This window comes from Choloepus didactylus (genome assembly GCF_015220235.1).
Source record: "Choloepus didactylus isolate mChoDid1 chromosome Y unlocalized genomic scaffold, mChoDid1.pri SUPER_Y_unloc1, whole genome shotgun sequence".
Lineage (NCBI taxonomy): Eukaryota > Metazoa > Chordata > Mammalia > Pilosa > Megalonychidae > Choloepus > Choloepus didactylus.
Genome location: NW_023637624.1, coordinates 1,757,295 through 1,775,098, shown reverse-complemented (window position 1 = coordinate 1,775,098; position 17,804 = coordinate 1,757,295). Strand labels below are relative to the sequence as shown.

The 17,804-nt window shown below is 53.3% G+C and overlaps 1 protein-coding gene across 1 annotated transcript; it reads right to left on the bottom strand.

The window, feature by feature from the left end:
- Positions 1–196: 196 nt before the first annotated feature.
- CCDC120 (coiled-coil domain containing 120) lies at positions 197–5,821 on the bottom strand. Its single transcript, XM_037824673.1, is given in 12 exon segments — positions 197–720; positions 723–939; positions 941–1,099; positions 1,101–1,284; positions 2,392–2,490; positions 2,625–2,799; positions 3,170–3,232; positions 3,625–3,919; positions 4,437–4,577; positions 5,240–5,373; positions 5,517–5,607; positions 5,738–5,821. Coding segments are annotated over 12 exon segments (2,166 nt in total).
- Positions 5,822–17,804: the final 11,983 nt, after the last annotated feature.

Below are 17,804 nucleotides of genomic sequence, written 5' to 3'. Positions count from 1 at the left end.
TGTTTGCATTTCCGGACACGTGCACCGCTGCCCCTGCGCAATCCACTTAAGCTGGTGGCAGAGTCGCAGGTCCAAAACTCCATTTCCCGGTGTCCCGTGCGGTGGCGCGGGGTGGGCCAGACGTTGTAGTCCGACCGCCCTTCTGGCTGGTCCAGCAACATCGACCCGCAGGATGTCGGAGATACGGCTGCCGCCGCTACGCGCCCTGGACGACTTCGTTCTGGGCTCCGCGCGTCTGGCAGCCCCGGATCCATGCGACCCGCAGCGATGGTGCCACCGAGTCAACAACAACCTCCTCTACTACCAAACCAACTACTTGCTCTGTTTCGGCTTGGGTCTCGCTCTGGCCGGGTAAGTGAGGGGGGGAGATGCGGGCAGCCGTGAAACTCCTGGAGTGCGGGAGCGGCGCCTGGCTGGGGACTCTGTAGAGCTCCTGGCCCACCTCGTAGCAGCGAGCTTGGAGGAAGGGTGGGTGTGGCGGGTCCGTGTAGAGGATAACGGGCCGGCGCTGGGGCCCCGCGGCCAGTCTCGAGTTCCGGATGTACCAGTCCCGTAGCCCCTCCAGGGCAAGGTTCTTGTGGCCGCTGCGCTCACCAGCCGGGGGGATACGGGCGAGTGGGGGCATCCACAGCAGAGGGGTTGCATGCACCTCCGGACCCTCAGCGGCCTCTAGGGGAAGGCCACAGGGCTTGCTGCGGGTGGCACGGGCGTGGGGATCCTACTGTGAAGGAGGGGGCTGCTGCCCTCAGCTGCATACACGGGTGGTGAGCCTGGGAGAATGGCCAGGAGCCCATCCCGGCGGGAGAGGGGTCCTGGGACCTCAGCTGCAGGCAGCAGCTCCCCCCAGCCTGCCCTACTGCCACCATGGGGCAGGCCCCGGTCCAGGGAATAGTCCAAGAGAAAGTCCCCACACACAGGTGGGAGCCGGGGGGGGGGGGGGGGCGTGTGAGGCAGGGGCAGCTGAGCTAGGTCGGGTGGCCTGGGGAGGGTCTGGGGGACCAGCCGTGCGGGAGGAGAAGGCAGGGGCTGGTTGGGGCTGCTCATACAGCACCTCACTGCTCTTGCAGACTGGGGGGCTAGTGGCGGGGGGGGGGAGGCAGAGGGGCAGGTGGGGAGCCAGCTCCCCTGCCAGCTGCCCGGTCCACCAACAGGGCCTTGGAGCTGTTGCTGCACCGGGTGCGAGCTGTGAAGAGGGAGGCACGGTCAGAGGCAGGGTCAGCGCGGGGGAAGCCCACCTGGGAGTCCTGGCTGCCGGACCACTGGTGAGAATGGAGGCCTTCAGGTCTGGGGAGGCAGAGGTGGGGGAAATGGCAGTAAGGTCAGGAAAGTCAGGCAGATGGGCTAAGTGCCCTCCCTCCCCTGTCTCTTTGTGAGCCTTCATTTCCACACCTTGAAAATGGGCCCAGGATTCCAAATTGTGTGTATGGTGTCAGGTAATAGGCATGTAAAGGGCAGCAGAGGTTGGAAATCTAGAGTGGGGGGCGGCCCAGGGGCTGTTAGCCCTGAGGGAGAGGTAAAGATGTGTCAGCTGGAGAGGAAGCGCTAGCAGAGGAGGGGCCTGTGAGACCCCTTGTCCCCTGCTAGGGTCCTTTGCATGGCTCTCCACTGCCTCCACAATGAAGTCCTACTCCCCGGGCCGTGAATTTAAGACTCTTCCTGAACTCTCTCACCCACCATGAATATGAACCATCCCTAACTATCAGCACAACCACCACCACCATTCACAAGACATAAGCTCCACAAGGACAGGGACTTTGTTTTGTTCACTGCCTGGGACAAAGGAGATCCTTGCTAAAAAATGTTTTAAGAAGCAGTATAGTGTAGTGGTTTAAAGCATGGACTCTAGAGCCAAACTTGCCTGGGTCTGAATACAAGGTCTTCACTTTACCAACAAGTTACTTAACCTTTCTGTGCCTCAGTTTCCTCAAAGGGAATTAACAATAGCATCTACCTCATAGGGATCTTTTTGAAAATGTTTTCTAGAAAAGTTGTGGTTTATAGGGATCTTGTGACTAATGAATTGATTCTATGTAAAGCACTAATTCCTGGTAGATGGTAGGGCCCTCAGTACATGTTAACCATAACTGTTACTATGACTACGTCTTTCAAAGGCAGAAATTATGTCCATTTCACAAATGAAGAGACGAAGATTGAGAGAAGGGAAACGACTCATCTACAATGCATAGAAAATGCACAGAAAAATCCACACTCACATTTTGGTACTTCTGCCCCAAATCCCCATACCCTTCTCCTCCAGAACAACTTCCTATTCACCTTTCAAAGCCCAGCCTCCCAGGTCCAACACCCTTTGATAATGCTCTCCCCAAAACCCCAGTTAGAACTAACAGTTTCCTCCTCTGATCCTCAAACCCACCCTCAGAGTCCCCTTACTTGCAGAGCTGGGGGCCGGCGCCCCAGGTGAGGACAGGGGTGGCAGGCACACTTCGCCCCTCAAAACTGGAGGCACTCCTGGGCAGCGAGCTTGTGGGGCTAGACAGAGACAGGCAGGCCCAGGTAGGGGCCCAGGTTAGAGACCATACCTACCAGTGGAGCTTCCTGCTAGCCCAGCCTCAGGATCCCATTCTTGGCTCATGAAGAAGGAGGGAGAGGGATTTTACCCACACCTGGTGGGGCTGGCCACAGAGTTCCACTGGCTCTTTAGGTCCCCGTAAAGATCTGACGGGGGTGGTTTCCATGGGGCTCGCCACTCAGGGCTGCCCCCAGATACTGCCTGCAGCTGGTCCCAGGCCTTGGATGGTGAGGGGCGCTCAGCCAGAGGGAAGCAGCCACGGGGTTCCTCTGAATGGAAGGGAGAAATTGAGGGAGAAGTCAGCGAGACACTTCTGGGGGCAGAACAGGTTGGGGGCAAAGCAAAGGGTAGGGGCTAGGGAAGCAGGGGAGGGACAAAGTGCTGGGACATCATTAAGCAGGGCTGAGGAGGAGCTAAGGGATGAGACAGGGCAAAGAGGGGAGGGGAGGGGCTCACAGGTAGACTGGGGCTGAGGGAGCAGGGGTGAGAAGCTGAGAAGATGGGGGGCCCACAGGAAGATGGGGCATGGATGAAGAAGAGATGGAGCTGAAGAGGTACAGGAGGGGCTGAGCAGCAAAGGGTGGTCAGAAGGGACATAAGAGGGATGTGGGTATAGATTAGGGAGATAGGAGTACTCACCATTATCATAGCTGGCCCCCGACTCTGAAAGGGAGCTGCTCTCTGAGTGCAGAACTACATCCTCTATAGATGAGAAGGGGGAGAAACAGGCCTATCAATCCAACGCCTAGCTGCCATCCCCTTACACCATCGGATGGGCTCCTCTGATTAGTCCTGCCTTCTGGACCAGCCTCCTCCTTACCCTCTTCTCTTCCCAAGAATCCACCTTTACCTGAATCCAAAACTACCATGGGCTTGGGTCCTTATTTCTCTTGTATCCCCAACGGCCCTGCCCTGCCCTCTAAGCCAGTTTTATCACAACTCTTCCTACTGGTTGGGCCTTTTAAGTCCTGCCTGCCTTCCCATCTTCACACTGGCTGTTCCCCCATCCCACCTCGGCCTTGTCCATTAGCCAGTGTCTACTCGCTGAGCCCACTCTCCCACCCTCATCAGCGGGGTTATGTGGCCTGGCTCACCTTGGCTGAGCTGAGTGAGGCGCGTGCCCAGGCAGACTCCCTGTGTGGTGACAACTGCCCCCGTGGACAGCAGCAGTGGCTGGGGTGGCAGGACCACCGGGAGTCCCATGCGGGCCCGGACATCCACGAGCTGCTCCACCAGCTCGTACAGCCTCTGTAATGCATCTGCCTGGACCTGGTGCCAGTGCCGGTGCTGCTCAGTGCTCAGCTCTGGGGCTAGGGCCAGGCGGCGGGCAGCTGCTGCGATCTGCTGCTGCACGGACACCTCACGCTCCAGGGTCTCAAGAGCTAGCTCCTGCGGGGCCCAGCCAAAGATGGACAGAACAGGACCAAATGTGGGAAATCATCAAGCACCGGGACAAGGAGGTGGCAGGGGCCACCTAAACAGGAGGCAGGGCCTACTCTTCCTGTGGGTGTGGCTCAACTTGACAAGGGGTGAACCTATTATCCTAGTGGGGCAGCTTATTTGTCCTCTGGGGGAAGAAGAGCCTTTCTTGATTAGGGGCTATACCTATTCATCTTCCAGGAGGTGGCAGACCTACCCTGGCTGAGTTAGGGACCTCTTGCGGGTGGGGCTTATCCTGCCAAGAGGTGGAACTTATCTTGGGACCTGCTCCTGTCTTCCCCTGGGGACCACTGCACCTCTCAAACCAGGAACGTGCCTCCCTCAAGCTGCTTTCCCCCTTTTCATCTTAGCCTCTTCCGCCCCTGGACAGAGTCCCCATTCTGCCATATTTTCCTCCAGGCGCTTCCTTGTCTGTACCTGTCTCCCCTCTCCTCCCACCATTTTGCTCTCCAAGCAGTCTGCTCACCTCAGCAGGGCACAGGGAGCGGTGCGCTGGGTTGGGGTGCAGTGGAGGGTAGGCGCAGGCTGCAGGGGGCCATCGTCGGACCAACTGGGGCTGTTCACCAGGCTCCAGTGGGCACTCGGGGGGCAGCTGGCCAGTCAGCTCCTGGAAGAGGGGCAGGGCTCTGAGACTACCAACAGTTTGCTGGGGTGGGGGGAGGACCCCAAAAACTAAACTCTCTCTCCTACTGAGAGCCCAGCCCTGCTCAGGGCCCCACCCACATTGTTTCTCTTCCTCCTTCCAATATCTCCACTGGGCAGGTGTGCAGTGTACACTCAGCCCCTCAGCCCAAATCCCTGGGGCAGTGGGGGCAGTGGGGACAGGGAGACCTGCTTTGGAATCTAGAATCATTTAGTTTTTGTAAACACAACACAGGGTGGCCTTTGTACAGTATATTACATAACACCCACGTGGGGGTCTGGGGCTGCAGGCTCTGAACTTTTCTGGCAAACTTTGTGGGTATCTACAGTCTAAGAAGGGTAAAGAGAAACTATAAAGTACCATGTCAGTTCGGGTCAGGTTTTGCTGCCAAAGCTCGGAAACTGCTTTTTTTTTTTCTTTTTGTTTTGAGTTTTTTGGGGTTTTAGAATTATAGATAAGGGAGTGTGGGCCTACATTAATTACCATACTTCATTAATTCTAAGACATCTAAGCTGAGCTTGGATGAGATAGAAGGTGACAGGTCAGATAAGTGGCTCAGCGATCGCCACCTCAGAGGCCCCCACTCCTTAGCCTCCCACCTGGCTGGCCTAGGGCCGGGGCCTTACCGCCTGCTGGAGATACACCTTGCGGAGCTCCTGAAGTTTCAGGCTCAGGGCTTCCTGCAGGGCCCGCTGCCAGTTGAGCAGCCCCTGCAGACGCTCTGACTTCACCGGGGGGGTAGCCTCTCCAAAAAGGGCAGCTGGACACGGAGGGAGCAAAGATGACTGGGACAGCCAGGGTTTCCTGGAGCAGCTGTGGGGCCAGGGACCAGCCCTTCTCACATGGGCAGGTGGTGACTCAGAGCAGGGGACGGGGCAGGAGGAGGGGAAACCAGCCACTGACCTGGGGCATTGAAGGTGGGAGAGCTGATCAGCTGACCTTTGACTTCCATTCTGGTGCTGTTGAGAGGCCGTGGCTGATGGCGGGATAAGGCCTGGTGGGGAGGCACAGGAGCTGTTTAGGGAGCACATCCCGGGATCCCCCAACCCCTCACTCCTGCTCAGCTTCCCACGCCCCAACTGGGAATCTGGGGTGCCCTGGAGCCCACAGCCTGCTTGACCTGCCCTCTCAGAATCTGCATCGTTATCTGGACCCAGCTGGGTTGCCCCAGAATGGTGTTGGCCCTGGTACCTTGGTTCCTTTCCCATTGAGTGGGAGCACAGCAAGTGGAGAGCTGGGTGGACTTACAACACCTCTTCAGAGGCCCATCAGCCACAGCCAGGAGTCTTGCCTGGGAAGGGAGAATTAATGGTACAAATTCAACCAACTATAACAACAGTGGGCACTTATTAAGCACCTGGGTACCTGGTACAGTTATGTACCAGGCCACATTTAATCTTCATGAATGCCCTATGATGGCTATCACCCCTGTTTTCAGATAAGGAGAGTAAGGCACAGAGAAGTGAAAGACCTTGGCCACAGACACAGCTCAGGCCCACCCCACAGGTCCAACACTCTCCCTAGCTAGAACTACTCCATCCCCACCAACTTCCTGGTTAGCTCCCAGGTCTGTCAGGTCTCAGGGCCTTTGCCCAAGCTGTGGCTACTGTCTGGAGGACTCTTTTTGTCCTCTCACCCCCAATCATTGGTTCTCACTTATCATTCTTGGGCTTAAATGTCACTTCAAGAGGTGGGCCCCTGTGTTATGTCCTCTCAGAATTACCATACAGGAGAGTATGAGTCCTCCATATGCCCACGAGGACCCGGAATATATCTGTTCTGTTTTCTTCAGTATCTGAAGCACTTTCAACACTGCTGCACACACAGCAAGTGCTCAGTGTATGTCTGCCAGTTTGTGTGAATAAATGACTGAATAAACAAATGGAGAGGCAGCAGAGCCAGGGTTCAAGCCTGGATCTGTGGGTCTGTACCTGCTGCCCCAGTATAGCAGGGAGAGTGTTCAGTTGACTCTGAGCTCCCTCCAGCCCCTCTCCCCACCCTAGCCTGGCCTGAGCTCACATAGGGAAGACAACCTGCTGGGATGTGTGGAAAGCAAAGTCCACAGCTACAGATAACAAACCCGCCTGCCTTCTGCCTCCTCCTCTGCCCCCAGATGCCCTGGCTGGCTGTGGAGCCTGCCCTTGGCTGGCTAATAGCTCTGCCCTGGCCGCCTCCTCCAGAGTTGCTCCCTCCCACATCCTGCACAGCTCCCATGCCTGGCCTGACCTCAGTGGCAGGCAACTGGGAAGGCCTCACACAATCACAGAGGTCCCACCTCCACCCACCTCAAAACTCACAGCTCATCCATGACACAGTGGCTGGGTGTGGAGCAGACCCAGGCAACCAAGGAGGAATGGGTTCAAGCCCCTTCCCCATATATACAGTGTGGGGTATGGCCAAGCTGCCTATAAGGTCTCAACAGTTTCTCTGCTGTCCTCCTACCCTCCCATCCCTCAGTCCCACCCCCCATTCCCACCCAGAACGTCTGTACCTCTTCCTTGAAGTAGTGGGTCCCTGCCCTCAATGTTAGGGGTCGTGGGGTCGGTCCCTAGAGCCTTTGCACAAATCCGGGCATGAGTGTGTGCTTTGCAGAGGCACTCGTGTGCCCACCTGACTAACGTCTGACAGGGTATGCTGACTTGGAAAACAGACATTTCCCAGCCAGGGTTGCCTTCAAGTTCCAGCTCGGTCTCCTCTGCCCCTTGACTCCTGGGACTCCCACTTCCCCTGCCTCCATTTGGGTTTGAGGAAACCCACAGGACTCCCCTGTACCTTCCTCCACCCCAACAGGAACCCCCACCCCTTCCTGAGGGGCATGCTCACCAGGACTGGTCCCACAGCCGACACTGGCTGCTTCAAGCCTTCCTCCCCTGGGAGCTGAGGGCATCCTGGAAGTCACTCCAGGGTCCAGACAGGAACCTCGACTCCACCCTGTGAGCTTAACCTCAGGGACATAGCTAGGAGTTGAGTCACGGGGTCACTGGGCAGGCCAGACACAGGAGCAAGGTCCCACCCCCCCACCCAAGGCCAAACCTTTGCCTCCTCCCACCTGCTCTCCACACACTTGCCAAGGGGCCCAGAGATGGTGAGAGGGGAATCCTAGCAACCCCTCCCCAACACAGACCCACATCAGCCCTTGGGTCTCCCCACTGGTGACCCTGAGGCCCTGACCAGTCCGGAATAGGCTGCAGCAGGAGCACTGCAGAGGACAGGCACCCCCCCCCCTCCCCCCGACACACACACTCAGAGGCAGGCCCAGCAGGTTTTTCAGGTCTGCCCTTCTGACACCACAGCCGAGAAAGAAATTCCTGGCTGTAATGACTGTTTACAACCAAGACACCTCACCTGGGTGGCACCCCAACACTCTGAATAAGACATCCCCTCATTTCCACATCCTGCCACAACTAGAGCAGATACAAACAACCTAATGTTGGGAACTGTTCCCCACTCTTTCCTAAAGTCCCCACTCTAGGTGAACAAATGGAGGGGTGGTAGACAGGCAGGTGCCCAGGAAATGATTTCTCAACAGCCCAGTCTGGGATTTCCTAAGGGGCTGGTCCCTGGGTTGGGGGACAGCAGAGGCTACTCCTGCAAAAGGCAGAGGGGGAGAGGAAGTAGGGGTAGGGTGGAAGTGGAGGGGGGACTCATGCTTCATGATGTGGTCCCCATCCCTTCCCCTCATCCATTTCATCCATTTCTGGCCGGGAATCAGCTGCATGCCAAGAAAGGAAATCGGACATTTTGGGCTTCACCCCCTACTCTGGCTTTCCATCCTCACTGCCTCCCCACCCCCTATCCCCCCCAGAGTGTTGGTGCACCTCTCCCACAGATCTGGCTCTCTCCCAACAGGAACTTCAGCGCACGCCACCCCAGTCCCCCAGATGCCCTCTTCTTCCCCTCCCTACCCGCCCTTGAGCCCACTGCTCCCAGGTGCTCACCAATGCCAGAGAGGTACTTCAGGGGGGCTTCAGGTACCTCAAAAAATGAGTTGTTTCACCAGGCCCTGGCTCTGGCCAGGGCTGGCAGCAGCTGTAAGCAGCAGTGGCGGATGCCTCGGCCGCCTCCCACTAGCCCACTAGGGAACGGCCCAGCCTACCTGGCATGGGACTGGGCCAGCCCACACCTTTTAACCCTTGCCTGCCTGCCACCGGGGTTAGGGCCACACCTGGGGGCAGTCTCAGGGCCAGGTCCCCTCAGCGTGCCCAGCATGGCCAAGAAAAGAGCCTGGAATGCCCTCCTCACCCCCAATACACCTAGCAGGGACCTGAGAATGAGGAAAGAGGGGCTTAGGATTGAGGGAGTGGCAGCTGCCTCCCCTGCTGCCCAGATTCCCAGAGGATCAGATCCTGCCAGCTCAAGGGTATTAACTTGGAGCTGGCCAGAGTGGGGTCTGGGGGTTTGTTAAGCACAGGTGTAAATCAGGTTTGTGGTTCTTGGCAGTGTGCATCACATTCCTGAGGCCCCTATCCTTTCCTCCCAGGGCAAGGTGGGGGTGGCAGAGGGGTCTCACAGGTGGTGGAAGGGTCTCGGGGTAATTCCCACCCTCATTTGGGTAATAGTTTCCCAAGTGGGGACAGAGGAGGTCGACCTTTCTAAGGAGAGGCCAGGTCTCAGGACTCCACCACCTTCTGCAGCTCCAGAAGAAACAATTCCCGAAAACTGACCACCACTTACACTCTACAAAAACTCTGATGTATTTTAACCCCTCTTGGTCCCTACACACCTGGGAGGATGACACAGAACCAGGCTTCTCATGGCCATTTTATAAACATGGCAGCTGAGGCACAAAGAGACAAAGAGGCCTGATTGATCCAGATCACAAATGGCATAAGAGCAGGAAGAATCAAACTTGAAGGGGCGGGGAGAAGGGACGGGTCCTGGGTTGGAGGGGGGCAGAGGCTACTCCTGCAAGGGACGGAGTGGTGGCGGGGGTAGGGGTTGGCAGGGTGGGTGAGAAAGGGGTCTCATGCTTCTTCACATCCAGACTGGGTCTCCCCTATTCCCTCCCGTCAAGCATTTCTGGTCAGGAGGTGGCTTCATGACACATAAGGAAACTGGGGACTCTGAGTCCCTACCATGTACTGTCTCCCCTACATAGCCTCAACACCGCCTGGGCTCCAGGCCTGCCTCAGCACACACCACACATCCTGTGCTCAATTGGGGACCATGTGCTCTGTGACCTCAGGGTCCAAGCCCAATGCAGACGCCCTCAGCAGCCCAGGCCTGGAGGTGGCAGAGCCGAGTGGGAAAAGTTCTGGCCCTGCTTAGAGGGTGGGCTGAGCCTAGACTGGCACCCTCTGGAGCAGCAGCACCCCGTGCCTGTGATTTCAGGGAGGGATCTTCCCGGCCTCCCCCCATCCTCCTCTACCTTTCTTCCTGGGTGTAAGATTTCCAGCGTGGGACACAAAGGCCCCTTTCATCCGCCACTACCCTTCTCTCTTGCTCTTCCTTCGCTGCTGCCTGGGGCTGGTGGGAGCAGGCAGCGGTGGGTGGGCAGCTGGATATTGGTAAGGAGGGTCCTCTCAGCCATGGCCTCTCCCGTCTCTTATGAGCCACCAGGGATGTGGGGTAGAGGGACGTTTATAAAATCAGAGCCGAGAGGGACAAGTGAAATCTGGCTGGCAATGCAGACTGCGTCTCAAGGCTTAGGTTTGTTTCTTCATCTGCAAAATGCAAGGAAACTCACACCCTGTCGCTAATGACTGTTAATAACAACAATAATAAACTCCCGCAGAGGTGGGCTGGTGTGGCTAACGGGACCTCTTGGGCCAGGCAGAAGGGTTGGGGCAGGGGCAAACACATCAGGACTTTTAACAGCCAGGGACAGGGCACAACCTCTAAGCCCGACCCCAACCAGGTCCTAAGCCTTGCGTGGCCCTACATGGCTAGTAAGCAGCGGGTCTGGGATTCGACCCGCTCAGACACTTACTGGCTGTGTGGCTGTTTGGACAAGTCACTTAACCTCTCTTGTGCCTTAATGATCTGAAAAATGGAGTATTTGATAATAGTAGGTCCCTCACAGGTTGTTTTGAGCATTAAATGAGTTAATATAGTTAAAGCTCACTTTAGGATAAGGTCCTGCACATAGTAAGTGCTTAATTCATGCTGGCTGTCAGAATTACAAGCATCCCTCCCTACGTGAACTCAGGAATCAAATAGATACATCCAGATACGATTTTTTTTGAAGCAGAACTAGTATCCCTCAGCCTCAACAGACAAATGCGAAACAGAGCTGTTTTCCCTCAGAGAACTTGTTGCAATTCTCACTATCCAAAATCAGAAACAGAATGGATTCAGATCTAGTCTTGAGACAAAGCTGGTATCCCTCAGCCTTTGAACCCTCCCTACTGGCCAAACCAGATAAATGTGAAACAGAGCCGATTTCCCTCATTATCCAACCTCTCCCTACTCAATTACCGAAAAAGCAGCAACTGAATATGTTCAGATAACTTGTCTGCCCCAAACTCACAACCCCAAGTCAGGAGCCGAATGGATTTAGATACATTTTTGAGATATAGCTGTTATCCCTCACTCCCTGAGCTTTCCTTACTCACCAGGCAAAAGGCAGAAACCAAATATACACAACACAGTACTTCTCACTATCCCAACTCTTGTCACTGGAACTTAGGAAAGTGAACAGAGTTGAATATATTTTTGAGGTAAAGACTTGTTATCTGAGCTCTCTCTACTTGACCAGGTAAAATGAGGAAACTAAAACACTGCAGATAACTTGGCATTGTTCACTGTCTGAACTATCAGAACTCTGCCTCTCAGAAACTCAGGTACCAAATAGACTGGGAGAGTGAGGAATGCTTGTGTTGTTGTTATGAACGGATTTGGATAAATATTTTGGATAAGTGAGCTGGGCCTGGCGTCCCTCATTATTCAAACTCTCTGCATTTTCTATGAGAAACACAGGGAAAAAAACATAATTGAATAACACATTGCCCTCCCAATTCTCCCCAACCATCCTCAGAATCCAGAAGATTCAGACAGCAAAGGATCCTATTATTGTCATTGTTGTATTGTTACTTTCTAGATGGGCCTGATTCTAACATCCAGTGAAATCTCCAGCACCACCCCAGAGGTGGGGTGGACTTAGCATGAAAATTTTTATTGTTTACTGCTGAGAGGGGGGACTAAATTCCTGCCCCCATCCTATCCACTCCAAGCCCGGAAGCTTGTGGCCTAAAATGGACTTTTTTTTTCAGGCCAGGAAAGCAGGGATCACACACACACCTAGGATCAAGACCAGGGGCTGGGGGTAACAGGACTGGGAAGATTCACACATAACCCCAGGTTCATCCTTTGCTAACCTCCCCCAGAAACCCTGATATGGGGCAGCCCCCGACTTAACAAGGCTGGAAACATGACCTGGACCTTGCAGACACCCAGAGAGCCACTGAATAATTTAGGGTGTTCTTTCACACTTGGGGAGGGCAGGGGGCATAAGAACGGTTCCATGCCCTTCCGGGGCAGAGAGAGAAATGCAAGCTCTGTGTGAGATCACTGGGGTGGGGGTAGGAGGAATCACATACAAAAAACCCTCTCAGCCACACCAGTCCTACAAGGCTGCTTGTTTCAGGCAGCTGTGGGACATGAGGTAGGCAGAGAGAGAACGTCATGCCCCCTCTTGCTAAGAGAAGCATTTGGGATATACTTCAGAGGTCCTGGGAACTGAGAAACCTCCAAGTTAAGGGGCAGGGTACAATGGGACCCCTGTCCTTCTGGGCTCAGAGGGTATGGAAAGAAGGAGGAACACCCGAACAGGGTGGAGGGGCATGGTAAGGGATAAAATAGGGGCCTGGGGTTGGGACAGGACAGGAAGGTGTATAGGGGACAAGGCAGAATCAGAGTCACCAAAGGATAGAGGTCAGGAGGCAAGCCAGGGAATGAGCCAGGACACTGTTGCCAGGGGATGGGATGGAGTAAGATTCAGGATAGGAGTCAGAGAAAAAAAGCACAAGAAGGGGAGAAAACAGCAGGGCAGGGCTGGGCTCAGGGTCTGTGTATGACTGTAGTCAGAAGATGTGCCAGGGGGACAGGCCAAGACAGTGGTCATGAAACGGGCTAGGGAAAGGGGCAGGTTCAGGATGGAGGTCAGGAACAGGAAAAGACCAGGACAGAATGAGGACAGGAATAAGGATGGTGATGAACAAGAAAGGTGGGAAAATTGGCACGGGATTGGGGGAAGGGACAGGCAGGTCAGGAGACATTCCAAAGGTGGTAAACCAGTTATTAATAGAGGGGCCAGGGGGATAGTACAGGCTGGGGGATAAAGTACAGAAGTCAGAGGTCAGGAATCAGGATAGAGCAGGACCAGACTGAAGTCAGGGGGACAGGACATGCCCAGAGGGGTTCCGAGACTGTACAGGGGTTTAGGGAAGAGACAGAGCACAAACTGGGGTCAATGTTGGACATCAGGACAAGACCAAATGAGCTTCAGAGATGAAACAGGGTCAGACAAGGACCTGGGTTCTGCTCAAATATCCGAAAGACAGAATCGGATGGGGTTTGGGGTCAGCGCTGAGGGTTTAGGGGAGAAAACAGGGACGGAGGATCACAGCAGGCCAGACATGGTTAGAGCAGGGATCAGGCCGGGGGTTCTGGGGCCGAGGCTGGCCGGATTCGAGGTTAGGAAAAGAAACAGCCAGGTTGGGACATGGGTCAGGAGTGAGGCCACCAGGTCAGAGGTCGCGGGGCGCGCGCAGGTACGTCCACCGTGGGTGTTTCCAGGCCCTCACCCCGCCCTGTCCCCTCCCTGCCGCCCCATGCCAGGGTTATGACTCACTGAGGGTCCTTGCGCCAGGGCGTCAGCCAAGTCGCTGTCGGCTGGGAGGGGTGGTGGGCGCACCCCTCCCTCGCCGAGCCCCGCTCTTTCTTGGGCGAGAGCCTATACCCTTTCCTCGCCCTGTCCGTGGACAGCGTGCCGCCTCGAGACCGTTAGGCGTAGGGGCCAGACGGGGGACGCGAGGAGGGTGGGAGAAGGGCGCTAGACTCTGCGCCGCGGGTGGGGAAGCCCCTCTCCCCACCTTTAACTCGAGTCTGTGGGTTCCCGCGGCACCACCGCCTCAGCGGCTGAACGCGAGCCCCGAGAAGGGGCGGGGCGCAAGACGACAGCCGTGATGAGGCCCAAGTGCGCAAGCGCAAGCTCTGGTCTTCAAATTTCCTGTCTTGGGAGCGCCTGGAGCGAACCAGCTTGGAGGCGCGTGCGCACGCGCTTTCTCGAGGACAGCCGCACCAGCTCGGGAGCAAGGCCTACTGCCCGCGCTCCCCTGGAGTGCTCCCCTTCCCGGACTGGGTCCCGCCCCCACCGAGGCCACGCCCGCTTCAGGGAAGAAGTTGGGGTCCCTTACTCAAGGCACTCTGCCCTCCAACAGCCCCTATCACACTTCTGAATGCCCCAACTACCCACCGTGCCATCCCCAAACCACCCTGCGTGACCTCCAAGCTAGGTCCAAAACACTATATTGACCCCAAGCTGTATCCCTAAAATGCCTTCCATGGGCATCAAAATTGCACCCAAGTTGATTATCCATGGATTTGCCCACCCCCCAATGCATCCCCAAACCATGCTCCATCATCCCCCAGATCACTACCCATTTACCTCTGAATTTCAGTTTCCAAACCACCATTTCGTTGTCTGCCCGTTGACCCCCAAGGAGCACCTACAATTCACTTTCCATGGACGCTTAAGCTGCACCCATAAACTACACTCACTACCCCAGTTGTTTCCCCCAAACCATCCTCCATCAATCCTGAAACCATCAACATTAACCTCCAACAGCCCTCCCAAACTACCCTCCATCTACCTCCAATATATGCACAACCCAAACATGCTTCATTGACCCCCTGAACCACCCATCATATACTCTCCAAGCCACTATCTATTGATCTCCAAATCCCTCACCAAGAGCCCCCAACATCACCCCACACATTCCATTGACCCCTGTGCCAGTTTGAATGTATTATGTCCCCCCAAAACGCTATTATCTTTGATACAATCTTATGGGGACAGACATATTAGTGTTGATTAAGTTGGAACATTTTGATTAGGTTGTTTCCATGGAGATGTGACCCACCCAATTGTAGATGATAACTCTGATTAGATAATTTCCATGGAGGTGTGGCTCTGCCCATTCAGTGTGGGCCTTGATTAGTTTACTGGAGCACTATATAAGTTCAGACAAAAGGAGTGAGCTTGCTGCAGCCACAAGGGACACCTTGAAGAATGCACAGGAGCTGAGAGAGGAGCTGAAACGCAACCTAGGAGCAAGCAGAGGCCAGCCATGTGCCTTCCCAGCTAACAGAAGTTTTCTGGACACCATCGGCCATCCTTCAGTGAAGGTACCTATTGTTGATACCTTACCTTGGACACTTTATGGCCTTAAGACTGTAACTTTGTAACCAAATAAACCCCCTTTACAAAAGCCAATCCATTTCCATTTCTAGTGTTTTGCAAAAAGGCAGCACTAGCAAACCAGAACAACCCCAAAACCACCCTCCATATACTCTCCAAACCACCATCTATTGATCCCCAAATCACTCACCAAAAGCCCCCAAAATCACCCCACACATTCCCAACAACTCGCGGTGTGGCCCTCAGCTGCACCCCAAATCACTCTCCATCAGTAACCTGTGCTATCCCCAAACCATGCTCTATTGCTCTATGGACCCCCAAACCACCCTCCACTGACCTCTCTAAATTACCTTCCAACAGCCCCCATTACTATCTCAAACACTCCCAACTAGTCTTAGGTGTGATCCCCCAACTACACTTCAAACCACCCTCCAACACTCTTTACCCCTCCAAACCATACTCTACTGCCCTAAACTTCACCCCAAACCGCTCTCCAACAGTCCCCAACTATACCTCCAAATAGCTACCAACCACCTTGCTGTGGTTTCCCAGTTGAACCCCCAAATCATATTCCAGTGGCCCCAAATATATCCCCTATATCCTCCAATGACTTTTTTTAATTAAATTCAGTTTTATTTAAATAATATTCACATACCATACAATCATCCATGATGTACAATCAACTGTTCACAGTAGCATCATATAGTTATGCATTCATCACCCCAATCTATTTGTGAACATTTTCCTTACATCAGAAAGAATCAGAATAAGAATAAAAAATAAAAGTAAAAAAGAACACCCAAATCATCCCCCCATCCCACCCTATTTTTCATTTAGTTTTTGTCCCCATTTATCTACTCATCCATCCATACACTGGATAAAGGGAGTGTGATCCATAAGGTTTTCACAATCACACTGTCACCCTTGTAATCTACATTGTTATACAATCGTCTTCAGGAGTCTAGACTACTGGGTTGGAGTTTGGTAGTTTCAGGTATTTACTTCTAGCTATTCCAATACATTAAAACCTAAGAGGTGTTATCTATATAGTGCATAAGAATGTCCACCAGAGTGACCTCTCGAGTCCATTTGAAATCTCTCAGCCACTGAAGCTTTATTTCGTTTCATTTTTTATCCCCCTTTAGTCAAGAAGATGTTCTCAGTCCCATGATGCTGGATCCAGATTCATCCCCAGGAATCATATCCTGCATTGCCAGGGAGATTTACACCCCTGGGAATCCCTCCAGTGACTTTTAACTGCGATCAAACCATACTTCAGTGATCCATATATACCCCAAAACACCCTCCAGTGAACTTTTCCTAATATAATTTCATTGAGGTATAATTTACATACCATAAAATTCACAAATTTTAGGTGTACAATTCAGTTATTTTAGTAAATTTACAAAGCTGGTCAACAGTCACCATAATCCGGTTTTAAAGCATTTTCATCACCCCAGTAAGATCCCTCATTCTGACTCCCAGCTACAGGCAACCAGTAGTCTACTTTCTCTATACATAGGTTTGCCTTTTCTGGGCATTTCACAAAAATGTAATATGTGGATTTTTCATGTCTGGCTTTTTTCTCTTAGGATAATGTTTTTGAGGTTCATCCATGTTGCATCATGTTATCAGTAGTTTGTTCTTTTATTGCTAAATAGTATTCCATCCAATGATCTTTGCTCCCCAAATCGTCCACTAATAGCTCCCAACTACAACTCACAAAGCTCTCTGCATCCAGACCTCCAAAGAGGACCTGTGCCAGTTTGGATATATTATGTCCCCCAGAAAAAGTCATGATCTTTTAATCCAATCTCATGGGATATTGGGATTAGGTTGTTTCCATGCAGATGTGACCTCCCCCCCAGCTGTGAGTGACACCTTTGGTAAGGTGTGACCTCTGAATGTTTCCATGGAGGCATGGCCCCGCCCATTCAGCGTGGGCCTTGATTAGTTCACTGGAGCTCTATAAAAGCTCAGACAGAAGGAGCTCACTGCTTGCTGAAGCTGAGAGACATTTTGAAGACGGCCGTTGAAAGCTGATACAGAGACATTTTGGAGAATGCCATTTTGAAACGCAACCTGGGAGCAAGCAGATGCCAGCCACGTTCCTTCCCAGCTAACAGAGGTTTTTCCGGATGCCAATGGCCTTTCTCCAGTGAAGGTACCCTATTGCTGATGCCTTACCTTGGCCACTTTATGGCCTTGAGACTGTAACTGTGTAACCATATAAAACCCCTTTATAAAAGCAACTCCATTTCTGGTATTTTGCATAACAGCGGCATTAGCAAACCAGAACAGGACCCCAAACTGTACCCACCAGCCCTCAACTATACCCTCAAACCACTATTGATCCTCAAACAGCATCACTACACTAACATCCCAGAGCCTCGACTTCACCCAAAAACCACCCTCCAACAGTCCCCACTACATTCTCAAACTGCCCTCTATCAATTCCCGAAAATAGCCCCAAAGTGACTTATAAATAATCCCCATCTCCAATCCCAAACTACTCTCCAACAGCTCCATACCTTACCCCTAAAACTTCCCTTCCAACAGTCCACAACTCAGCCTATAAACACCCCATAACTACCTGGTCCCTCAACTGCAGCTCCAAACTACATCTTCAAACCACTGTTCAATGAGCCCAACCACCAAATCTGTCTGCAAATGCACCGGCAGAACATCTTCCCATTGTTCCAAACCATACCACCAAAACCACCTTCTAAGACATTCAAATTACACCTTAAATTGCCTTTTATAAATGAAATTTTATTGAGATATATTCACACACCATACAAACCATTGGAAGCCTTAACTGCCTTTTGATA